This window comes from Brachyhypopomus gauderio, chromosome 5 (assembly GCF_052324685.1).
Source record: "Brachyhypopomus gauderio isolate BG-103 chromosome 5, BGAUD_0.2, whole genome shotgun sequence".
Lineage (NCBI taxonomy): Eukaryota > Metazoa > Chordata > Actinopteri > Gymnotiformes > Hypopomidae > Brachyhypopomus > Brachyhypopomus gauderio.
The window spans coordinates 1,430,739-1,454,499 of record NC_135215.1 but is presented as its reverse complement, the minus strand read 5'-3'; the positions used below and the strand labels follow the sequence as shown (position 1 = coordinate 1,454,499).

The 23,761-nt window shown below is 49.8% G+C and overlaps 1 protein-coding gene across 1 annotated transcript in view; it reads right to left on the bottom strand.

Annotated features, from left to right (window-relative positions):
- Positions 1-23,761, bottom strand: part of tbc1d22a (TBC1 domain family, member 22a) — a 76,962-nt gene that overhangs the window by 46,865 nt on the left and 6,336 nt on the right. Inside the window, exons 2-6 of the mRNA XM_077004773.1 lie at positions 20,659-20,787; positions 19,057-19,119; positions 18,341-18,406; positions 15,337-15,451; positions 176-282 (exon numbers count right to left, since the gene is read on the bottom strand). Coding sequence (XP_076860888.1) covers positions 176-282; positions 15,337-15,451; positions 18,341-18,406; positions 19,057-19,119; positions 20,659-20,787 — 480 coding nt within the window. The remainder of the gene's footprint in view (positions 1-175; positions 283-15,336; positions 15,452-18,340; positions 18,407-19,056; positions 19,120-20,658; positions 20,788-23,761) is intronic.

Below are 23,761 nucleotides of genomic sequence, written 5' to 3'. Positions count from 1 at the left end.
ACCCATGTGTGTCTTTGCCCAACAGAGCGCCCTCTGCACACGCGTTCACACAAACAGTGTGAATTTAAGCGGGCGGCGGAAGGCGGGGGGGGGGGGGGGGGGGGGGGGGGGGGGGGGGTGTTTGTGGGGGGGGGGGGTGTATCAGGGTGGGGTTTGCGGGGGGGAATCAATTTACCTGAATGCCGTCCAGCAGCTTGCTCATGCACCAGAAGCTGTCAGCCTCGATGTTCCGCAGAACCTCCTCTTGCAAGCTGGAAACGTCGAAATTCTCCACCTCTTCCTCTGCACAGGAGCCGAAAACAAAAGAGGCGGAACAGAGGGAGAGAGACAGAGGGAGATATATAGACAGGGAGAGAAAGAGACAGAGAGAAAGAGAGAGAGAAAGAAGTGAATAAGGGACCAAATGACAGAGGCAGAGAAACAGGGTGTGGTTTAACATATGTTCCCACCACTGGCTGGATGAAGGCCAGAGCCACCCGCACTATTACGCTGGGGCTGCACATTTAATGGCGTGAACCGAAGGAGGCGTCACACTGCGTCTTCGAAGCATCTGGCCAAATCTTACCTACCACATCCTGCCAGGGAGACATTTGGTGGCTTATGTTGGGCTTACGAGGGACCCGTGCGGGAGCAGCGTTTGCCGTCTGTTTACATCAGTTTACGGAAAAGTAAATTAAACGCTGTCATTACTTCTGAGGCCGTTCGCACAACAGAACGACAAGGTGTCGAGCATTAATGATTTCCCAACACTGCCTAATTGGCTTTACCATAAAACCAAATCACACAGGTCACAGAGGGGGGGGGATAAATAAATAAAGAGCTAGATAAATAACTAAATAAATAATAGAAGCGTGGAACGGTGTTCACGCACGACAGTCGGAGGTGTTAAGAACAGCAGAAGTTGATTAATGCAATTAGCGGAGCTGTGGTCCGTGCTCACTCCGAGTCTCCTGGTGACAAGTCAAACTACAGCTCTGACTCATAATCCAGGTAACGCGGAGAACTGTGAGGACATCTGAGAAGTTCTCCCACACACACACACACACAGGCACGTGCCTGAACACACTTATTACGGCAGGGGCTGCCAGCGATGCTCTGTCTCCTTGGCAACGCCGGCGTAAGCCCTAGGCTCTGGCTCTGATGGGGCTGGAATGCTGGCAGGAGACGGGGGATTTGTGGGGGGCGGCGGGAGTGGGCGGGGTTTGGGGTGGGAGGAGCTGGAGGTGAGGATTGTGGGGGGGCAGTGAAGCTGGGCGGGGCCTGGAGTGGGAGGGACTACTGGCGTTGTGGGTACCAGAGTCGTCGGCGGTGCAGGTCTCGGGAGCGTCGCACACGGAGCCTTGTGCAGGAGGTTCACGCGAGGCTGCCCTCCACCCCACTGCGGAGGCAGCATCTGGATGGAGAGCCTCCCCCCACGAAGACGAGATGCTGACGGGCCTCCAGTTTTCCGAGAAAAGGTCATCCTCTGGGAGGCATGCCTGACTCACGCTCCGAACGCATGTGTAGAGGAGCTCTGGGCCATCGCCAGCCGCCCAGCTGAACACACTCACACTCACTTCCTATTACTGTTACATAAACATTTAAAAATGGAATATTTTCTTTATTACTGCGTTCGGTTCCCGGAGAGCTGCTTTCAGACGGCCCTGCGATGATGACGCTCCGTCCCGCGGGCTGGAGCGCTGAGGGTCAGCGGAACAGGACGCCAAAGACTTCCCACCTTTCAACAAATTACGAACGATCATTTCAGCACCGACGCGAGGCGTCAATGTCGGCTTACTGGAACGAACTAGGTGCCGAGACGAAACTAATTTTAGCTTCTGCCCTCTGGGCCACTAAGCCAGAGTCTTAAATGGCCATCCTGGGAAATTTAATTAAAAATAATAGCCCTAATGGCTAGAAGCAGCATTTAACGTTGACCATTTAGACACAGCCTCTTGAGCTTGGACCCAAACCAGGCATAATCTGCTCGGGAGGTGGAGGTCCAAGCCCGGCCCCGGTCCACTTCACGCGGAGACTACTCCAAACACAGTTCTCAGCCTACTTCACCTGAACATAATCACCAAGTACAGAGCTTGACAAGCTGGCAGCCGTAAGGGCAGCTAGTGCCACTCTAACTGCCACCCTTCAAAGTACGGCCAGACAGCTCTGCACGCTTATTGACTCCGGCCAAATTACGAAGCCGGCTCGCCGGGTTCCGCGGGCTCCGGATCTCCGTGACCGTGTATTCGTCAATCACGAAGGTGAGGCGGGACGAACAGAAACGCCACGCGGACTCCACGGAACCGTCGAAACGCTCGCTCCTTATGCACACGCAGACGCGTAATAACCAAGGATTTTAGTCAGGGCTGTCTTCACCCCGCTGGACTTCCTCGACTCCTCCCCGACCCGAGTGCCCGTAAACGGGTCCAAACGCCCGGAGCCGAGCAGGAGGCTGGCTGCTCCAACAGGCTGGGACGGTGTGCTTGGCTCGCCTGTGTACGCTACCCGCAAGGTCAATTTTACAGGCAGCTTCAGCCTGCTCTCAGAATGCAGGACCCCGTCGAAGAGTGATGTGGCCTCGGCCAGACATAATTTAAATGCTCGCTGCAAAGTGGTCTTAAAGCATCTCGTAGCATTTTACCAGCAATGTTGCTGACATCAACAAGCCGCAACACCCGCCCCCTGGCCCAAATCACCCATTGGATCAATCGCTGATGGAAATATAAGATGGTGGGGGGGGGGGGGGGGTAAAGGAGCTTGTCGGCAGATTTGGAGAGTAATATTCTTCTGGATCTTTCTGTCTCTCTCCTCCTACACACACACAGTGAGCACTGCTAGGGGTTCCGTCTGACGTGCAGGAAGCCATGCTGCTCTTCAGAGCGTTCCATTTAGTCACATGACTTGGTGGGGTGGGGTTTAGATATCTATTGACATAACCAAAGAAGGGATCTGAAAAGCACTGAATACAGTATTGGGAAATATATTAATGAAATATATTAAATACATTTGCATGAGATCTTACATTTGATCTTAGATGTGAGGTCACATATCAAAGTGATTTGCGACTTCCAGTTCCTGTCTTGAAATAAACATGGCTTGTCACAAGTATCCTCATACTCCACGAAACATCTAATCTGCAATTTTTTTTCATTTAGCAAGATTTTCTGGACATAAAAAGGAGTTTGGCTGTGTTGGCAGTCAATTTAAGTTGTAAGTAAAGTCAACAGCCACTTTAAGTTCTAAGATGAATTCTCTTAGGAAATTTTCTACATTTGAAAGTCTTGCAAGGTTTTTCAACAGTGATAAATCTGATCTCATATTCTGATCTATTAACCAAACACAACACAGGTTTCCGGTTTGGGGAAACTGCTGTCTAGGATTGTAATTGATTTTCACTATATTTTAATTACTGAAGGTTTTAATATTCATATGGTTGCATCCACAGATCCTACAACTGCAGATTTTATAAAGCTATTAAAAACCTTTGGCATCATGTGCAGTGGAGCTGAACTTGCTCACAAACAGTGGCATGCCCAAGATCTGGTCAAGGACCTCCAAATATTAGACAACAATATTCTGATTCCTGTGTCTACTCTGATATTTTTACCTGTCGAACCATATGTGGACTTTAATTTCTAACCTTTATAATTCTTATGCACTCTCACTTTCACCTGCTTGCTGTGATATTCTGTATGAAAGCTTCAATTTGACATACGCATAATGTGTTAATGCTGTTGCCATGCTGGAAACCAAAAAGAGGCAAAGTCAAAATCAACACTTCACAACTAGCATTCTGAAAAACACACTGTGGTAAAACCAAACAAACATAAAAGTGAAGCTTCATTTCTGCACATCACCAATTGCCCCTCATATCACACATACATATGTCTCAACTGGAACATGCCATGAGTTCTGAAACTCAATAAGGCTAATCATTTCAGCCCTAATTAAAACGCAGGTGAAACAGGAGCGGTGACAGGGAGACAGAGTCTGAAGTATCCGGAAAGATCCGGAAACACGTGCCGGCAGGGTCTTGTTGTTCAGCACGTCGATTGTCAGCTGAACTAATGGGTGATTTGAAGGGCTGCAGCTCGCCGCTGTCAGCGGTTGCTGCGATGGTTGGGAGACGCTTTAAGGCTGGTTTGCTACAAGCATTCGCATTTCGGTTGTGTTCAGACCAAGACTCTTCAAGAGAACCTGCATCCTTAGACCCGGTTGAAGCTGCTTGTAAAATTGACCTTGCAGCCAGAGCCCCTGGACCCGGTTTGAGCACAACGTCTCATCACCTGCTCAGATCTTCTAGCTGTAGTCTTCACCATCTAGCTAGTAATGCTCTGAACATCATTAATGACTTCACTGTGAAACTCTCCATAATATCAAAAATCTTTACCCGTTTTGGAACCATGCGGGAGACTCTAACTTTCCATTTTCTGTTCGTTTTCTGTAGCGACATCTAATGAAATGACCTACACCTCACTGTTGCAATATCTAGATACAATCTTGTCTGTCACATTGTATCTACTGCCAACACTGAGAAACGTGTGTGTGTGTGTATATACATACACACACGCACACCTCTGTGTCAGTTAAACAAGATTACTATAATGCTCTTATCTGGCCTTCCAAAGAGCTCTATTACACATTTCCAAGTTCAGAGTGCTTGTGTCAGAATCCTGACATTCACCACAATGAGGGCTCACACCACACTCTCTTAAACCCTTTCATAAGTTACCTGCATCTTTTGGAATTGCTGTAAAGATTTTTGGATGAATTTTTTACGTGTCTTCATGGTATTATCCTTTCTTCACCTACTACTGGAATACCCTCCTCTTCTCTACCTACCTGTAGTCAAACATATACGGTCCCGCAAGAGCACATGGATTATTAAACAGCAGTACGCTGTAACCGGGCCACAGTGCGGGACATCGGCTTTTAGGCTCTAGAGTTCTGGAATTTAAAAATTTTCAGCATGAGGGCTCTGAATCACTTGGAGCTACAGATAGACACTTTTTCAAAAATAATGTCACAACATATTTATATATATAACATATATAATGCAGCTTTAAGGATTTGTTTTCTGCTAAATATTGTTTGTTCCTTAGCCTTAGTCACTTAAACCTCTCTATATAAACTTCTTTTCTATAACGTCTTTGTATTTTTTCAGTACATTTCTGTTTTAGTTTTGTAAATTATTGTTGATCTAATGCCTTTGGTTCTAGAATCATGTTTGGATCATGTTTCATGTTTCTTCTTCTTGTGTGTGTGTGTGTGTGTGTGTCCCCGTCTTAAGGCCGCTGTAAGAAACTGTTAACACTCTTTAGTTGGGAGAATGCTCAAAACGTCCTTTAGCATCTCCCTTAGTCATCACAAAACAAGGAGACGGCGAGGACCGGACTTCCAACACAAGCCAACAGCACGTCCTGTGGTAAACAGGGGAACTGCAGCGCCATAGCATCATAACATTCAGGAACAGACAAATACTATAAGCTTCAGCAGGTTAATCTAAAGCCAGGCAGCAGAGATCTCTTCCTCACTCCTCCTGCCACTCACAGGTGCATTTCAAACGAAGAATACACACAAAGGGCAATGGGTTAGACTGCTAACGGAACTTCAACAAGTCAATGAACTGTGCTCTGTGTAAACCAGGGGAGAACAGAAGAGACTAACGCACGTCGACACTTCTTTGGTGTCTGTCTCTGTGAGCTCACAATCACGCCATCTATCTGAATACATCATGATGGGAGCAGGTGGTCGTCCACAGAGACATCGGCGGAACGGAGCAAGGTGACGTATTTGGTTCAAGTAAAAACAGCAGAGGAGTGCGGAGATGAAGAGGGCGGAGTCTTGACACAACACACCGCTCCATCCACCTCTAACCTACTGCGAAAAAACCGACACTCCGACTGAGGCATATGCAAGCGGACTATTCTATCAGAACCACTCGAGGCATGCTTTCATTTCTTCCATATTAGCAATAAGAGAGGTTAGAGGCTAAATCCGATACCAGAGGATATTGTGCTGGGAACGAGAAAACAAAGACCAATCCTATCGTACTCCCACTGCAACCTGACCCTGGGTTGTTCTTTACACACTTTCTCCATGTTTCAAGCTTCGTGGCAGCTGTGTCCGAGGCACAAAGCGACACTCGATACGCTCGGCGTGCGTGGAGCAGAGCGCTAACCGCTTGCCGAGCTACACGGCCGTGTGCGTGCTTGACACAATCAGCATCCGTTACCCAAGAGCCTTGGCGACGGCTCACGGCGCGGGGTGCTTCGCTCCGTACTGACGTGCTCGTACTCGGTGAAGTGCCAAGAGTTAAGAGCCTCAGTTCGAGAGAAGCGTGCGATGTCGACCCCAAGAGCCCGGCCCTGGTGCCAGACAACACCGGGGAAGGCCAGACAGGCCGGCGCGTCAAGTGTGGCTAATTTGGCATCGCGTAAAGGGCTTCGCGTTGGCCAGGGCGATAGGACAGGCGGTCGTGTCATTTCTCCACCGCAGCACAAGTGAAGAACAAGGACCCGGCCACGCAGCTCTGTTGGATGAAGAGCTGAAAGGAAGCTCGGCTGATTAACACGCGCTGAAAGACGAGACACCGCCTAATCGCCACCGAGGACACCGTCGAAACTTCCCGGGCCAGGAAAAAAACGGGGATAATCGACTCTGTCTCTGCTGGCAGGACGTTAAGGCATGCTACGCCTACCATACTGACTTGAGGGTAAATCTGATGACACACTGACTCTTTCTCAAGGAAACACCTCAGATGTCAAGGACCAAGACAGATGTGGTGTAGAGCCCATGAGCATTAGATATATGGCTCAAAAAAAGAAGCTCATCTTTCAGAGTTAGACATTAGAAACCGCAGCATTATGGGACCAACTGGGAAGATAATTATCACAGTATTATTTTGTAAAAAGCCATTAAATACCCTCTTTAGCATAACGCTATTGGGGACAATGCATGCAGAAAACCCAAGGACCCTTGAGAGACACCGCAGATCACAAACGCCGGCTCCATGCGTTGCTTTATCTTTAATTATATACGGAATCCTCGAGAGGTTACAGCAATCCCGACAGAAGAAGCCCCAGTACTGCCAGTGTCTAACAGAGCAGAATTAGGTGTTTTTTTACAATGAGCTTAGCACTTGCATACTATAAAATTAGTCACCAGCGTCCACACCCATGTCATCTGCACTAAATTTATTCTTTTATATTGTTTCACAAGACGCTCGTCGGCCTAAGAAGTGCAAGCTAGCTTCCGTACAGATTCCTCTTTGCCTTCGATACTCCTCAGACAGGGAAAACGCGCATACGGTTCCTTGGCACTTGACGCTAATGCTCGCGAATGGGGAGACGTTCAGCGCGCAGACGGCTCAGGCCGCAACACCACCGCACCACCGGGGGGAGCTCTCAGCACCGCCGGTGATACCGCCGCATCGGACAGCGCAGCGCTAACGGACTGACCGTTAACCGCGTTAGCGTGGACGAATGCATTCGTGAGATCCATCAAGAAATTGATTCTGTTTCTACAGAATCAAATACCGGGTCAGTAAATGCCATGTTTCAGTGCTTCAGTTTCTTAACGTTGGTACTGAACACAGAACTGCTTTTTTTTTCCTTTTAGGATATAATTGCAGAACACAATCCGTCTTTTGTTTGGGAAAGAGCTATTAAATAAAAGCATCGTCCACATTTTTGGGAAACTGTTTAGAACCGAAACATATTTTCAGTTGCTGGAAAACAGCACAGGGTGTCACGCTGCTATCATCACAGACAGGCCCAAGGTTGACAGCCCGACTCCAGAACGTACTAGATGCTGCCTGAGCAATGGATGGGGCCTGTGTGCTGAACGCAGCATGGCCGTATGTTAGGGCCGCGGTAATTGGGGGAGTGGAGGCCACTGGCGGTTTGAGGACAGCTCGTTTGGGCCGCGGCTCCACTGGGACACCTGGCCGGGCCCGGGGGACCCGCCGTGGTGTGCCGCTCCTCCGCTGCTTGTTAATTAGCACGTGCCGCGGGTGTCCTGCTTCTCCGAGCCGTATGTACACGCGCCCCTCCGCAAGCGTATACGTGCGAGGGTGGGGCGGGCCACTGTTCGTCCCAGCAGACCTTAGACTGTGGTTTTCACCGAGCGCACAGACGCCACAGGCTCACGCGAGCAAACCCGTCTGACACGTGGCAAGAGCTGCGATCTCCGTTAGCATTCTCTCGCCACCGTGTCTTCTTGACAACAACCAAATCGAAGACTGTCTCAAAAACATGTTAAGAAAGTAAGAAAAAAAAAAAAAAAAACACCATACGGTGCAGATCTCTCCATCTGTGGACAGGCTCCTAGCTGACTACCCACCGCTACTTCCTGTTGGCCTGCAGCCACTTCCTGTGTGCGGGGGCCTTCACAACTGTGAGGACCTGGCACCGCTTCTCACGTCCGAAGCCACACGGCCCGGCCCTGCCACATGCCCTCCGACAGACGGGCCAGGAGGAAGGGCCCGGGGGTCCAGGAGACGTGTGCTCGCGTCCCCAGGGGTCCTCCAGCCGCACCTCGGGCTCTTGCGATCTACCCCACGAGGGATGAGAGGGGTCGCGACACACGGTTAACGCGTGGCTGATTCTACAGAGGTGCGACTGAAAGCGTGAATAATTAATATGCGTGCCGACCTGGCAAACGCGTCGACGGAATAACGAGAGCTGGGAGTATAATTACGATGGAAGCATGGCATCTCGCGAAACGCAAGTTACTGATCCGTCTGTGATTTATGGAGACCATCATGTCGAGGTAATGGATAAAGCTCCTTCAGCAGACGTGGACCGGAGGACTCCCACTCGCCAAGGGGCCAACTTGCCCACCAATCAGGACGAGCCAACAAAGACACGGGACGGCCAATAAACAACGGCCCCCAAAGAGAGTATGATCTTTATCACCGAAGACAATCTAACGGATTTTAATACACTTACGTTAGACATAATAGGCCTGTGTTTTCCAATGGGTAAACTAGACACTGAATGAATAACTAAATAAATAGAATATTACTTGTGCACTGAACCGCTTGTCTAGTGCAGTCTCACCACTGCACCAAACCATTCGTCACATTCTCGCCGATCCCTTAACCAACTGATGGTCTTAATGCAGGAACGCACGCACATGGCGCACGCACACGGCACACGCACACGGCACACGCGCGCTCCGCAGCCTGCAAAACCCAATCCTGCACGGTTCTCTAATGCTCCAAATGTAATTTACGTCGGCGTCTATTAAACTGTACACAATTTAAGCAATTTATCAGGCAATGCAAACATGTTCTACATAATACGGGTGCTGGCACGGACGAGGCATGCGTAATCTCCACACGGCTGGCATGACGTTCACAACTCATTAGAAGTCAAATAAGAGGTGGTGCTGGGCGGAGGCTGAAGAGCTGCGTTACGGTGACGGAGTTTCTCCAGCTGGAGACTCCAGCCTTTCATTTCATTTAAACCGTTTCCATTAATTTGTGTTATATTAAGAATTAAACGTTTAATAATTACGAATGTTTTTCAACACACGGTCAGGCTCTTTACACAGAGATCTCTTAATTAGGACGTTACGGTAGAATAAAAAAAACCCATGATTAATTGGTGTTCTCTCTGATTTGACGGCACTAATCAATTTTTTAAACGTTTGCCCTTATGTTTTTGACATCAATTCCTTTTGTTTGATGTTTAAGCCCCAACTGCACCTCCCACACTCGCGAGGAGAAAAACGAACAACCCAGCAGTTCTACCTGTACTAACGTACGACAGCACTCGCACAAATCACACCAGCGTTGAACCTCTACCCTTGGATATCCAACTCCAGACATTTCACGCGTGGGACAATTAACCGTGATACAGAAAGGCAAGCTTGCGTGACAACTGGACACACGAGCACGTGTGTGAGTGTGTGGACCACGACTCCATTCGCCCCAATCTCAGCCACTGAGGACAGCTGCTTTAATGGTCAGATAGGAGAGGAGAAAGTTACCCAGAGTGTGAAATATGAGCCTGGATCAGTTCCATTAAGGAATTAATTTGCAGTTCTCAGCAGTTTGAGGGAAATCATTAGACTTACAGTAATGAGACATTAAGGCCACGGTCACACAATTTAATTGCACTTTGCACCCTTGTAAATCGATAAATAATGTACAGAATATTTGGTACTGTAACGCACACATTTCTGTGGGCCCGTGTACATGGAACGCCCTCAAACATAATGAGCTCGACAATAAACAACATACCAACTTTTTACTGCAGCAAACACTGCTAAGACGAGCACGACACAATTCACTAGTGGAGATGAACAGAGAGCGATTTCTCAAAGCAGGGGTCTATGCAGAAATTCAATTTATAGCTTTTTATAGCTGAGTAATTAAACTAGATCCAAAAATATTCAATATTCTGTGATTACTCAGAGGAAACGAATGAGTTGGTGACAGCACAATTTCTCTGAATTATTCTCTGCACGAATGCATTTTACATTCAAAGATGAAGAAACGTATGCGTCATTTCGGATAGCGCATTCATCACGGGTCATTGCGGAGACTTCAAACCATATTGCGCATTTAGCTAGGCTAATCATGTTCATCAATAAGACGTAGGCAGAAAGCTCATCAAATAAAAAAAAGGCTGAATAAAGATAGAACAGGATTGATAGGGAGGGAGGTTGAATCTGCAGCCTCACATCCAGGATGTTCTTTGACTTTTAATGGCTGTTATTAAATTACCATTTTCCCTGACAGGCCGATAAGAGATAAAATACATTGTGGGGTTTTCAGCATCTTTAAAGACACTGGGCGGCTTGTGCCAACACGGTTTGAACAATGCGCTCCTCTGCTAATCACACCTTTCAGCGGCACGCGTCTCTGGCTCTTTAGGCTCGGCTGAGAAAGCGCGGGCGAATGGCGTCGTTCGATGGGGAACGGGGGGGGGGGGGGGGGGGGGGATGGGGGGGGTACCATGCCCGGGGACCTGCCGAGGCAATCACTTAACAACTCATTAGAGCGAATCAGGAGCGTTCATCAGAGTCGTGGTGAGACTGGCACCCGGCGTGCCTCTCCGGTCCGGAGGAATCCGAACAAACCCATACTCATTAAAGACTCGCCGGTGTGTCACACACCACTAAACATTCGATTCCCCGGCAGGGCGGGGGTAGTAGGGGGGGGGGGTTGGTATCTGTGGCTCCTGGTCAGTGCACATCGCAGTGTGAAGAGTAGCACTGATGAGGACAGGCCAGGCAGGACCGTAGTGTGGGGGGGGTCAAAGGCCATGCTGGTGGGGGTGAGAGGAGGAGCTTAGCATCTGGAGGCGGGGCCAGGAGGACAGAGCGGGAAGGAAAGCAGACACGGATCTCCTCGCGTGCCACTCGATGTTTTCGGACTACTGTTGCTCCGAAGGCTGAGAGCGGGGAAGACGGTCCAACAGGGCCCTGTAGAACTCCACTTCCTGCCCCTCCCCCCGCCATCAACTGACACAATTCCATATTCATGGGTTTCAACGGGGCACATTATCTCAACGTTTTCACATTAGGGGGTGATTAGAGCATCTCGCCTGAGACGTTCAGCGTCGGGTTGAATAAGGCGTCGCTTTCACCAGCACTGCTCGATCACCTCCTCATGTTGGGGGACGTTATCCTGTCTGTTTCTCCCTGCAGCCCCCCCACCCAGAAAATCACCAGCCATTACTTTAACACATTAAACATTTTCTTCCACTGAACAGGTGCACCAGACGCCCAGTACTGCCTTTAAAAGCTCAATCAGCATAGGAGAACAGGTACGCGGAAGCAGAGCTTCTGATTGGCTGAACCTGTGACTCTGGGTGCCAGAGGTACATGATATTATAACTGGGGGGGAGAAACGGCTTTCAGCCCTCGAAAAGTACTCGAAGGAGAGCGGGAGTTGTCAGGGCAACAAAGGAAGGTCTTACACAAGTGGAGGCGCTGAAAACAGCAGGCGTGCCTTCAGAACGGCTACTCAGCACCGGCTGACACCACCATCACTGGTCATCTTAACAACCAGCAGCTCTGGCCATCTGTCAGGAGAAGCCCTCCGTCATGCAGTGCTGGTGGCCCTCCAAGCAACAGTTACAGAGGACCAGTTAATTAATTATCTGTGCAAATCAGCACTGATGACCGTTAAAAGGAATCGCCAACCAACCACATCCCTCCTCCAGAACTTCACGCTGGGAGGATCCATACATCTGGACAGAGCAAATTACAATATAGATCTCCCCCCCCCAATTCCCCCCCCCAATTCCCCCCCCCAATTCCCCCCCGTTCGATACAGCACCACATTTAAAAGCAGCCCATATCGTTCCCTCAAACTCATCCCATTTAATTACAAAGCTTTAATGTTGCCTAATGGGAAAATTGTTTTGGCCTGAATAATTGAAATAGGTTTAGGAAAATGGTAGGAGGCCTCAAAAATAAATAAATAACCCCGCGGAGTCCATCGCAGGCGAGAGGTGTGCCTGAACCGAAAAGCTGCTTTCGATATGCGACAACGCTGCAGATTAAGAATATCGACAGAATACATGAGGCATAGTTCAACCTGGACTCAGATTAAAAGAGGAATGAATGATGACGCACGGCTGCGGTTCACAGGAAGTGCCTGGTTTGCGCAGGTCGGCCGTAAATAACTCTTATTTACATATCCAGAGCAGGAAGGGGCAAGGCAGGCAAAGCGAGCCTGATCTCCAGGAAGAAGGCGGGGTGGATTCGGCGTGCGGCCGGACCGAAGGCCGGAGCACATCGCGGCTTCACTCCTCGGCCGCGGAGACGGACGAGGAACGGCGCCGACGGGCCGCCGATTCGCTCCGGGCTCGGCAGAAACGGCGCGAGCGGCAGAGCGGGTTCGGCTCGGAAGCCCCGACGCCTCCGTTCAAATCCACTCACGTTCGGACTGCTGCGTGGTGCGCACACACACACACACGCTCGCATGATCAGTGCGCCGACTCTTAGATTTATTATTCAAATATATTCCTAAAAGCACGCTAATTAGCATACGTTTCTCTAATATTCGCCAAGTCTGCCACTGCTGTTGATAATGCATGAAAACTTTGAGAAGGCTCGAGTCAGACGGCTCCTTTGAAAATCTCTCATTCCATGTTTGGCTGAATACAAATGTTACTCACGTGTCTACAATGAAGACAAGCTGGAAGCTTTAGGAACTGACAGAGCCGATGACAAAAATACAGAAATACAGAAATATTTTTATTTAATAATCTGCGGCAGATTTATGTTTACCTATACATAAGCTAAAAAATCTCTGCGTGCACTTTCGACGTTCACAGCAGGCATCTACAGGGATCCTCCGATCTGCATTTTCATCCTGCAGCCTTACGGCGGTGTAACAAACAACAGGCCTCACCGCGCAGAACTTACACCCTGTCGCCCGTGCGTTTCTCAAAATGGGGGGGGGGTTTTGAGAACGAGGCTCTGAGGAACGTGGGGAACGCCCGAGAAGTTCTTCTCGTTCTCCTCCCCCGCCCCGGCGGAAGCTCTTCGCTTCGGGAAGCGTGATGGCCGCCTCGGGCGAGCGGCTCGCCAGCCAGTGTCCCGCAAGGCCTGTGTCAGCGCGAAAGGTGGGCGGGCGGGCGGTTGTGAAAAGCTGGCGGGCGAGTGCGGTACCAAACACCCCCAGGGCTGCACGGGCAGTGCGAGGCCCCTGGACGGGCACGTGACCAGAGCTTCGGTCAGGTAAGGATACGGAAAGGAGGATTAAACAAGGGATTAAGAATAAGATAATAAGAAAAATAAGGGAAATAAGAATATACAAATTACAGCAATACACTAAATAAAAGCGCAGCTCTCCATTGCTGGAGAGAAGGAGCAAGACTCTCCCTTGGCATCAGCAGGAGTGTGTTTAACTTCAGTGGCTGGTGAGCTCTTTCCTCACCCCCCCCCCCCCCCCTCTCTCTCTCTTTCTCTCTCAGCACTGATGGAGGGGTGGTAGACACATTCTCTTCACAGCAAGAGTGCAATGCAGGGGAGTGCAGGGCTTCTGGACTTTAATGGGGCCCCCAGGAGCCTCCGGTCTTGGCCAGCGCTGTGGTGGAGTGGAGAGGCCATGGCAGTCACTGACGGGGCTTACTGGGCCCTGAGGAATTTGAACGTTGGAACTTGCTGAGGGGAGAATTTGCTCTAACAGAAGCAGCCTGTAGCCGGCAGAGGCACAAAAGAATGGACAGACAAAGAAAAGATAGCAGAGCAGTCACACGTCCCTGAGAGCAGATCCTTCATATTCATAGTTGACGAGTGCCTCTTTGGTATCACACACCACACACACACACACACACACACACACACACACACACACACACACACACACACACACGCACACGCACACGCACACACATGCAAGACAGATGAGGATCAGCTTTCAACCAAAGGTGTAATTAGACGTCTCATTCCACCACTCGAAAGGCAGAAAACCTGTACTGCGCAACTGAGAGAGGGAGGGGGGAAAAAGCGACAGAGCAAAAATAAAAGCTCTGAAAACAACAAACAGCACTTCAAAACCAACATGGAAGGGTGTCGCGGCGCCGCCTTTGAAGGCGAGAGCCGCCCGCAGCTCTTTTGACGCTCGTCGGCACCGAGAGGCCCGGGAGAAAGATGCCGGCACGGTCCTTTGATGATCAGACCACCGTCTGAGGGAAAGAAGCCAGAAGACGGTGGTGCCAAGACGCTCGAGTGCGCGGACGGCCGCGGACCGTAGCGTCCGCCCCGGTCGGCCACGTTCTCCGCCGCCTGGCCCTCCACCCGACCCCCCTGCTCGGTCGGGGCACCTGCGGCCCAGCTCTTGGCCCTTACGTACGGAGGGGGGACGGATGAAAAGTACTGGTGGCGTGCACCTGCCCCCGATAGCAGGGCCCTTGCCGCTTTAGCACATCCGCTGCTAAGGTTAGCTCGTCTGCCTGTGCACACCGCTGCCCCCTGGCTGTTTAAACGGCCCTGCACTCGCACTACAAAAGGCCCGGCTGGGCGTGGCGGCACTCAGACAGCCCCGGCCAAAATGACCTGCTGATTATCTCCGTGGCCTTGTTAATTTTACTAACCCTGCGCATGGATTATACGTTGCGACAGCAAGTTATGGAGATCTGTTAACGGGTACCTCTTAGGTGCCTTTAAAAGCTCTGCTTTCATTTCACCCATTTGACAGATCACAAGCGCCCGCGCACTTTGAGCAGACTACTCTCAGCTTGATGCTTTTACATCGAGCAAATCGATGGGCTCCATGCGAGTTTACACACCGCCGATACTGTAGTGCCAAGTCCAACCATTACTACGAGGTTTTTAATGTGGCTAGGATTGTAAAAAAAAAGGAAAAGAAAGATAGAACTATCGACTTACCGATATACTCAAAGACGTATACGACGAAGAAGGGTGTGACGAGGTCGTTGATGCCCTGCACGTAGCCGCTGGCCGGGTGCCGGATCGCCCAGATGAAGAGAATCCGCTCGAAAATCTGCGAAAAAAGGAAGGGGCCAATCAGATCGCTCGCCACAGGCAACGCAGCAGCAGAGCCGCGAGGGGCGCGCCGGCGTGAGGACGCCACGTGACGTGGCTCACGTGCGGCGAGGTCGCCCGTTTGACCGCTTTTAATTAGACGCGTGAAGAGAATCGCACTTAGCCGGCGATCAATTAAGAGAATCAATTAAGCGTTCAAGAGTAATTAGCATCACAACATTCGACGGTGCAGGCGGCGAGGGTGTGAGTGTGAGGAAGGAACAGGATCGTGGGGCCTGCGGGATTGTGCGGGTTTGTGTGTGTGTGTGTGTGTGTGTGTGTGTGTGTGTGTGTGTGTGTGTGTGTGTGTGTGCGGCGGTCAGGAACACTGGAGCAGGGCTCTGAGGACGAACACTGTCTGCGCGTGAAGCAGAGTTGTCTATTTTATACCTTAAATAAAATGGAAGGCATTAAGTAAAGTTTCTTCTAGTTTCCCCCATTTTACCACATTAGATTTTGTCAAGATTGATGGGTAAGACGTTTGCGCAAATGCCTTCCTCCTCATGACCGTCAACATCTATAGTTAGGTGGTTTATATATATATATATATATATATATATATATATATATATATATATATATATATATATATATTTAAAAGGACTTTGAAGGTTAAATTGAATCTTGTTCAGTAAGACTACCCTGTCATGTCACGTGTGGTTCTCAGACCAGCAGATAAGAGGGACTCGCCAGCCAGATCTACCTCCATGTGACCTTGCCATTTGTGGCTGACTCAAAAGGTCAGAGGTCGAGGACGGCCCGTCCGGCTTCTTTCCCAGTGCCACGCGACATCACACGCAGCTCAACGGCTGCCTCTACTGCCTGCCGTGTTCAAAGCCCTGTTTATCAAAGGGGGGGGGAGGAAGTTAAAGAGGGGGGGTTGTGTTAATGCGAGTTGTTCCACACGTCTGATGTCTACTCTGTTCTCCTCCATTATACATACTCTCTCTCTCTCTCTCTCTCTCTCTCTCTCTCTCTCTCTCTCTCTCTCTCTCTCTCTCTCTCTCCCTCGTTCTCCCCCTCTCTTCCCTGCTGGGATTCATGGCTAGCTCTCACTCACCTCCAGAAGCCCATCACAGGCTGGAAATTAGACACTAAACCAGGCAGCAGAAATCAATGGCCAGCCAGAGTGTATTGAGGAGCTGGGATCGAATACATTATCCATTTATTTGCTTAGCCGAGCGCCTCCTGCGGCTCGGAGCCCTCGGCCTTACGTGCCCGGTTTTCTGATCCCCGCCGACGGTTTTTCTGCGACTTAGATTAAACACTAATTCCTGTAAGGGCGGGAAAGGAGAGCTGGGGCAAAAAGAAGCTCGCTTGTGGGCAGAATGCGTCGACCGAGCTCGGCGGAGCACGCCCAGAGCTCAAATGGGCGAACGGGCGGTCCCATCGTAGACATCTGTGATGTCAGGAGCTAATCACATGGGATCACATGGGTAATCACATGGGAGCTACACACACGGTGTGAGGTAGAAGAGCCTTCGATTGCATGGAGCACACATAAGAAGTCTTTTCCCAACCATCTGCTGGCCTGCGTGAACATGTGGGAATGTCCTGACACAATCTGTTATGTATATGAACTGGGACAGTAAGGGGTGTTAATGCATATGCATCTTTTGAGGCATGCGTACTGATCACACACAGCCCATGGAGTACTGACACCAAGCTTACAGGAGGCACTGAGTTCGATTCAGATACCTGCTCTGAACTCTAAATCACTAATTTTTAATCCAGTGCCGCTCGACAAAAGATTGTCAAAATGACATTATTCCAGATGGATGTTTCCACATACCTTCTCCAATCTCATTAGAACAGTCACTCACTGACCAAACGACAGGAGCCATCAAGACTTCTGAACTTTATTACGTTGTTGCCATGGCAATAGCGTCTTCTGTAGCCAATGTTTTCTAGCATTCCAGCTAGGCTAACACATGAAGATGCTTAACACTTAAATAACTCATTCTTTGAGTTATCTCAGAACATACGTGCTCTGTTCTGAGACTGCTGTTGGCAGTGCAGAACTACAATTCCCAGAGGCCCTCTCCATCTGCTGACCCTTTCGAATCCCTGCGACAGTCTGCTGGACTGCATGCTAGCCCTAAGCAGCTCCCATGTCTAAATAACACTAATCAGCTTATGTTGTCAATAAATTTTTCATGGAGGGATACTTTTAGTGTGTGGTAACGATGAGCTAGAGGCAGGCCTGGAAAGAGGAGAGAGAGAGAGATAGAGAGAGAAAGACAAAGAGAGATAGAGATAAAGATAAAGAGAGATAGAAAAACTGAGAATGACAAAGCAAATTGAGACAAAAACATTGAGGCAAAAAAAATAGAAAGAACAGCCAGCTTACTGAAAGGAGGAGGGAGAAAGATGAAGGGAGAAGAGAGAAGGATGAATGGAGGAGGGGGAAAGATGAAGAGAGGAGAAAGGGCAAAGGTGGAATGGCCCCGCACCCCAAGTCCCTGCTTCGTTACGGCCCCCCAGGCTTTGGGAGCTAAACCCCCCCCCCCCCCCCCACTCCCCACGCAGCGTCTCCCGGACCCGACACCCCCGCCGTCTCGCCGTCCGACACACACGCGCGTGCGACGTCCCAACTTCCGCCGGCTCCATGGAAACGCATCCCACGCGACAGCATGAAACGTGCGCCGCCCATTTAGTGTTAGCCTTTAACGAAACACGTCTCGCGGTGCCCCGAGTACCGTCGGCCGTGTGGGGGTGTGCGTTAGGGAGGGAGGGGAGACGGAACTACGGGACCGCGTGGCCGATGCGGTGTGTGCGCGGCGGGCAGGCAGAGCGGACGTGGGAGAGTGCTTCCGGGTGAGTGCGGCGAGCTGTGTTGACGTCTCACCTCTTGCACGGAAGCTTGTTGAAAGAGAGGAATGAGAGGGTTAGTTCTCGGTATGTCAATGTGAATCTGCAGGGAAGAGAGAACAAACAGAGACAAAAAGGAGCACAAGCAGGTTAGGACGGATTCAGAACAGCCATTAAAGAGAGAGACAGGGGGAGAGACAGACAGGGAGAGACAGACAGACGTGGGGGGGGCGGGGCTGGGATCTGGTCGCAGACAGCGAGTCCCACACTGAAGGTGTAGAGTGTCTCCTCCAGCTCTGCTCCACAAGTCACTTCTCAAGACGCGAGAGGTGAGTTGGAGTGGGTCACAGACGGGCTTGTTATACAATGACTTATTTAGAACTGATTTATTACTGGGACCAGTACTCGTCGAAAGGGCACATTTATAGGTAAATATTAAAAAATGAAAACACCATCACTCTGTTGACTTGAGTTCCCAAAGAACCATCGCTGGCCAATTCATACTGCATAAAAGCAGTATGCGCCATATCCCAAATCCACAATTCCAGTCTGAGACTCAGAACCAGCGCACCAGAGCAGACAGACAGATGAGAGAGAGACAGACAGCCATGACAGACAGACAGCACTGGGCAGGCGATGAGAGTGCCGGGCTGAGAGACGGGCGAGCTCGGAGGGCGTGGGGGGGTGGGAGAGGTGTGGGGGTGGGTGGGAGCGGGCGGTGCTACTCTGTGGCACCTCCATCCTGCCTCTTACCTCGGTCACTTTGGGCTGCAGCACTAAACTCTCCGGACTCATCCGGGGAATGTCAATGTGAATCTGACGAGGCAGAGAGAGAAACACAGAGCGCATGCGTATACACTAAAGGTGTGGACACACTCACGGGATGAGAAGCTAGAGAAGAATGATGGGAGAGGAGGTTCAAACACAGAGATGCAAACAGACATATGCGAATACACAAACGCATGTATACAAGCACACGTGTAAACTCACACAGACACACACACAGACACACTCCATTCAATACTGCAATCAGAGGAAAAAAAACACCAGGGAAAACTTTCAGAAAAGTTATGTAAAAAAAAATAAAAAATTCACATATACATTTTCCGTCTGGGAGTGATAACTGGTGAAGGTGTGCTGGGTAATTGGTCTGGCACTACCAAATTTTTAAAACTACTTAAAACTACTCCAAGGGTTTTTCACAGAAAGTTCAAGACTCATGGAAAAGTTAAGGGAACTTGTACAGGCTACTTCCCTTAACAAGCGCACAGGTGACTACGGCTCTGATTAGCCCCATGAATACTCTCCTGCTGTGTTACAGGGAACAGGACCAAAGGGACAGGCCACCGGCACACCCTCTCACCCAGGGGACCAACCAGTCAGGGCACAGGGAGGGGGCCAGGACTCGAAAATACAATTTTGCTCACAAAAACCCAAAGTCAAAACTCTTCAGTGCTGGAGTTTGACATGTGCTGCGTCTGAAAGGTGGCCTGCGTTCGGTCTGCCTTCCTGTCGTCAGGAAAGAGGAGGGTTTAACTTGGAGTGGACCGCGGAGACCCCTGCAGGGTGGAATCCTGTAATGATCCCGCCCACTGTAGGGGCGGAGTCCTGCGATGGCCCCGCCCACTGTAGGGGTGAACAGCCGGTTAAGCCGTGGCGTGTGGAGCGGGGCCTGGGTTCTCATCGCCCCCTCTGACAGGAGCAGCGGAGACTCCATCCAGGCAGGTGGGGGGGGGGGGGGGGGGGGGGGGGGGGGGGGATGGTGGGCGGAGCTACAGCAGGCTGCCCCACCCTGGGCAGGAGGGTGGTGTTCTCACTTTGAAAGGGTGTGATTTCCCAGGGAAGAAGAAGACGGCGAACGGCTCAGCCTTCTCTAGAGTGAGTGAGCGTGTGTGTGTGTGTGTGTGTGTGCGTGTATGTGCGTGCGTGTGTATATGTGAAAAGGAAGCAACTGAAAACATCACATTATGAAGTGAATGAAATTTCAGTTCAATAAAAAAAGGGGGGGGACACAGAATCTTCAAAAAATTGGCGAAAGTGATGGTGAATTTCATATAAGCTGCTATGCCGTTTCAGATCCTTATTTCACTAGAGCACAGCCAGTGAAGCCCTAAACCGGTGGGACGCCTGTCTTAATCTAAACACCGAGTACACGTGGGCGTGTTTCAAAACCCTCACGACTGCCTGTGCTTATGCAGGGAGTCATACAGGGAGTTTGGGACGTCTTCAGCCACCTGCCCACTCTCGGAGAGAAGGCTACACGAGAAGGAGTACGTGAGGGGGCCGTGTGTGTGTGTGTGTGTGTGTGTGTGTGTGTGTGTGTGTGTGTAAATAAGAGTGCAGGTGCGGTGTTACCTGTCTGTAGGTGTCCTGGTGATGTTCATCATTGCGGGAGTCGTAGTACTGCTCGATGAAGCCAAAGTACTCCTGCCTTTTCCTCTGCAGTGTGCTGGCTCTACGCTCCGCGTTGGCAGGCAGGTAGCCCTGAGCACAGCGACAACACACACACACACACACACACACACACACACACACACACACACTTATAGAACAACAGCCAAGACGCCATTCCTGATCAATCCACTATAGGACCACATTAGAAATTTTTGCTGGTTGCGCACTGCACCCATATTTGACTTGGGTCAACCACCCCTACATACCAAACCCCCCACCCCCCCCCCCCCCCCCCCCCCCCCTGCTTGAGTGGGACAGCCAGCAAGAGGTGTGTGATTCACACCCAGCCCAACATGAATCGCACTGAAGTACCAGAGAGCCCGGTACATCTGTGCACCCGGCCTTATTGAAGCGGACGACAGCTTCAGCAGCTGAACCGCCCAAAACACAGACAACAGTGTCAGCAGAAACGGTACTTGGGGGAGAATGGAACAAGACCCATATATTCAAGGTGCATTTTGAGGTCGCAAGAAATACAATACCACTCCAAAACTGCAATTGAGACTTCAGCATTTTAGAAAAGAACAATAAATTAAGCATTTTTCATACCAATTTAAAATTTAGATTTTTTTATATGTATTATTATATATATTATAATAGTATGGTAAATTTCTAAATGATGTCATACGGATGATTTTTAAAGCCTCATATGCGTTTTTTCTTAAGCCAAATCTACTGTAACAACTACTCTGCTGTAGAAAAGTGCAGCAGGTTGGTGCTATCATAACACTGAAAAGTCTAATTCCACAATTTCAGGGATCAGTGTGGCTATTTAACGAACGACACAATGGCCCTGTTGTAGGCTGTACGTACAGACCTCAGGGGAAGCATTAGGCTCAACACTACAGGATGATCTGCCTGAACAGGGCGACGCCCACAGCAGCCACACTCACACCAGGTCAACACCACTGTGGAAGAATCTCTGTAAAACCCCAGAGAGCTCTGCTGGCCTAACACACATTATTACTCCTCATTCTCGAATAGGAACGTGAATGAACTCCATGGCTAAAAGTTACAATACAAACAACAGTGTCCATAAATACGCCCTCTCCTCTTTTTAACGGAATATCCGATTTTACAGAGTCCAGCACTAGTTGCCCATAATACTCGACTCAAGAGGGAAAGGAGACCCAGAAGTGGCGAGTGGTGAAAAGTTCTCTCAGTTCACGGTTCTGGTCATCACGCCGGTATCCATCACCGATTAAACAGCAGAGCTCCCGGTCCCGCCCGTCTCTCCCTTCTAACTGCACAGCGAGAGGGAGCACAGCAGATGTCTGCGCCCCGAAAAAGAAAGTCTCTTGATAAAGTAATTGATTGCATGGAAATCCAGAGCCGTGGAAATCCATTTATCACGGGAGGCGCTATCCCGCGCACCCCATTTTTAACTCCCCACACGCAGACAAGCTCCGCAACAAGATGTATGTGTGCCAAGCTGGCACCATTCAAGGCAGGGGCACGGGTCATTAGCATATGTACGTGTAATTAAGCCTAACCGAAAACGCATTATGTCGCGGACTCGGGTCTTTCGCCGCGCTCACGCTGGAAGAAAGAATGAGCCGCTGATTAACGCTGGCGGCAGGGCTCCGAGCGTGGAGCTGTGGGGAGTTAAGGAGAACGCACGGTAGAGCTGGGCGATATGGCCCTTAATAGATTTATTTTCCTCTACTAAAAAACTACAGATGATAAAGGAATGGTAAAAAAAAAGTTTTAATTTATTTTTCACTTAAATTTCCCCTTTGAGGTTAAAGTGCAAGCAGAAACAAATTGTAAACAAGTGAGAACATTCAGTAACTTTTAGAAGGTTTTCTCCAACATACTTTAAGCATTGACACAATGCAACCTCAAACTTAAAATAAATAAATAAAACACACCTCAAAAATAAATAGATATAAATAATTTGGTGCCCTTTAATAAAATGGAAAACAAATACAATTGAACAATTCTTGCATGTTTGTACTGACAGTCACGCTGTCTACATTCTGATTAAGAACAGGGCTCCCCTCACTTTAGCCTAAATTCCAGCACTTTTCAAACCTGAAACACAATGTAACATTAAAATTCGTCAGGTAAATGTTCCTTCCACTGTTTCTTTATACTACCACAGTTTATACTTTATACTACAATAGTTGCCAGGTTCGCTTTTTCACGCCAAATTGGGCTTGTTTGGAAAATCCAGCCGCGGGTAAAAATTATGGGGTCGCGGGGTGCGGTTTTTTTTGGTCTACTTTTGAGTTGGGCTACCGCAGGAGTTACAAGTCAACACTAATAATGGATCGCGATATAATACTTAATTTGTCTCCATTTTACACACTCGCGAGGTGCCCGGAGCCGCGCGCTACGGTCACTCGCGAAAGTATAATCCATTGAAGCGGGTTCGGTGACCGAGGGCAGAAACTGCTTAATCCAAAATATCCCGCGGATGGGAAACTTTATTGACAGCGCAACTGAATAGCACTCTTCGCTCTCTCCCTCTATCGGTTTCAAACACCTTACAGCGAGGACTTGTTTGGTCTACATCTGACGCCGCAAAACCGAACCAACTCCAGATCACGGAGCTAGTTGCTCTTTTCTTGGACACAAGTTCCGCCGTCATGTTTGTGTGTGTGTGTTTTGAGGGTGGATGGGTGGGAGGTGCTAAACTCACTGAACTACGGGAGCCCACAGTGCAGCGTCGGTGGTGAAAATTAAATCTCAGAAAATCGATTTTCTTAAAAACACATCGTCCTTAACTGTAAATTCGAATTAATAGATAATATCGATTAATCGCCCAGCTCTAACGCACGGCGACGGTTTTAATCGAACTCGCATCGGAGAGAGGGTCTGTGGGCGGAGCGGAGGCAGTGACTCCGCCCCCGGCCACCTCCGCCGTTGGCTAACGGCAGTGGGAGCACCCGGAAGCTCCGACCCAGGTCGGCCGCACTGATCCGCAGGCCCTCCCCATCGCCGGGCCACACCGGCGGGTCGGACGAGGGGTTCTAGACTCCAGATGTAAAGTCCGGCAGAT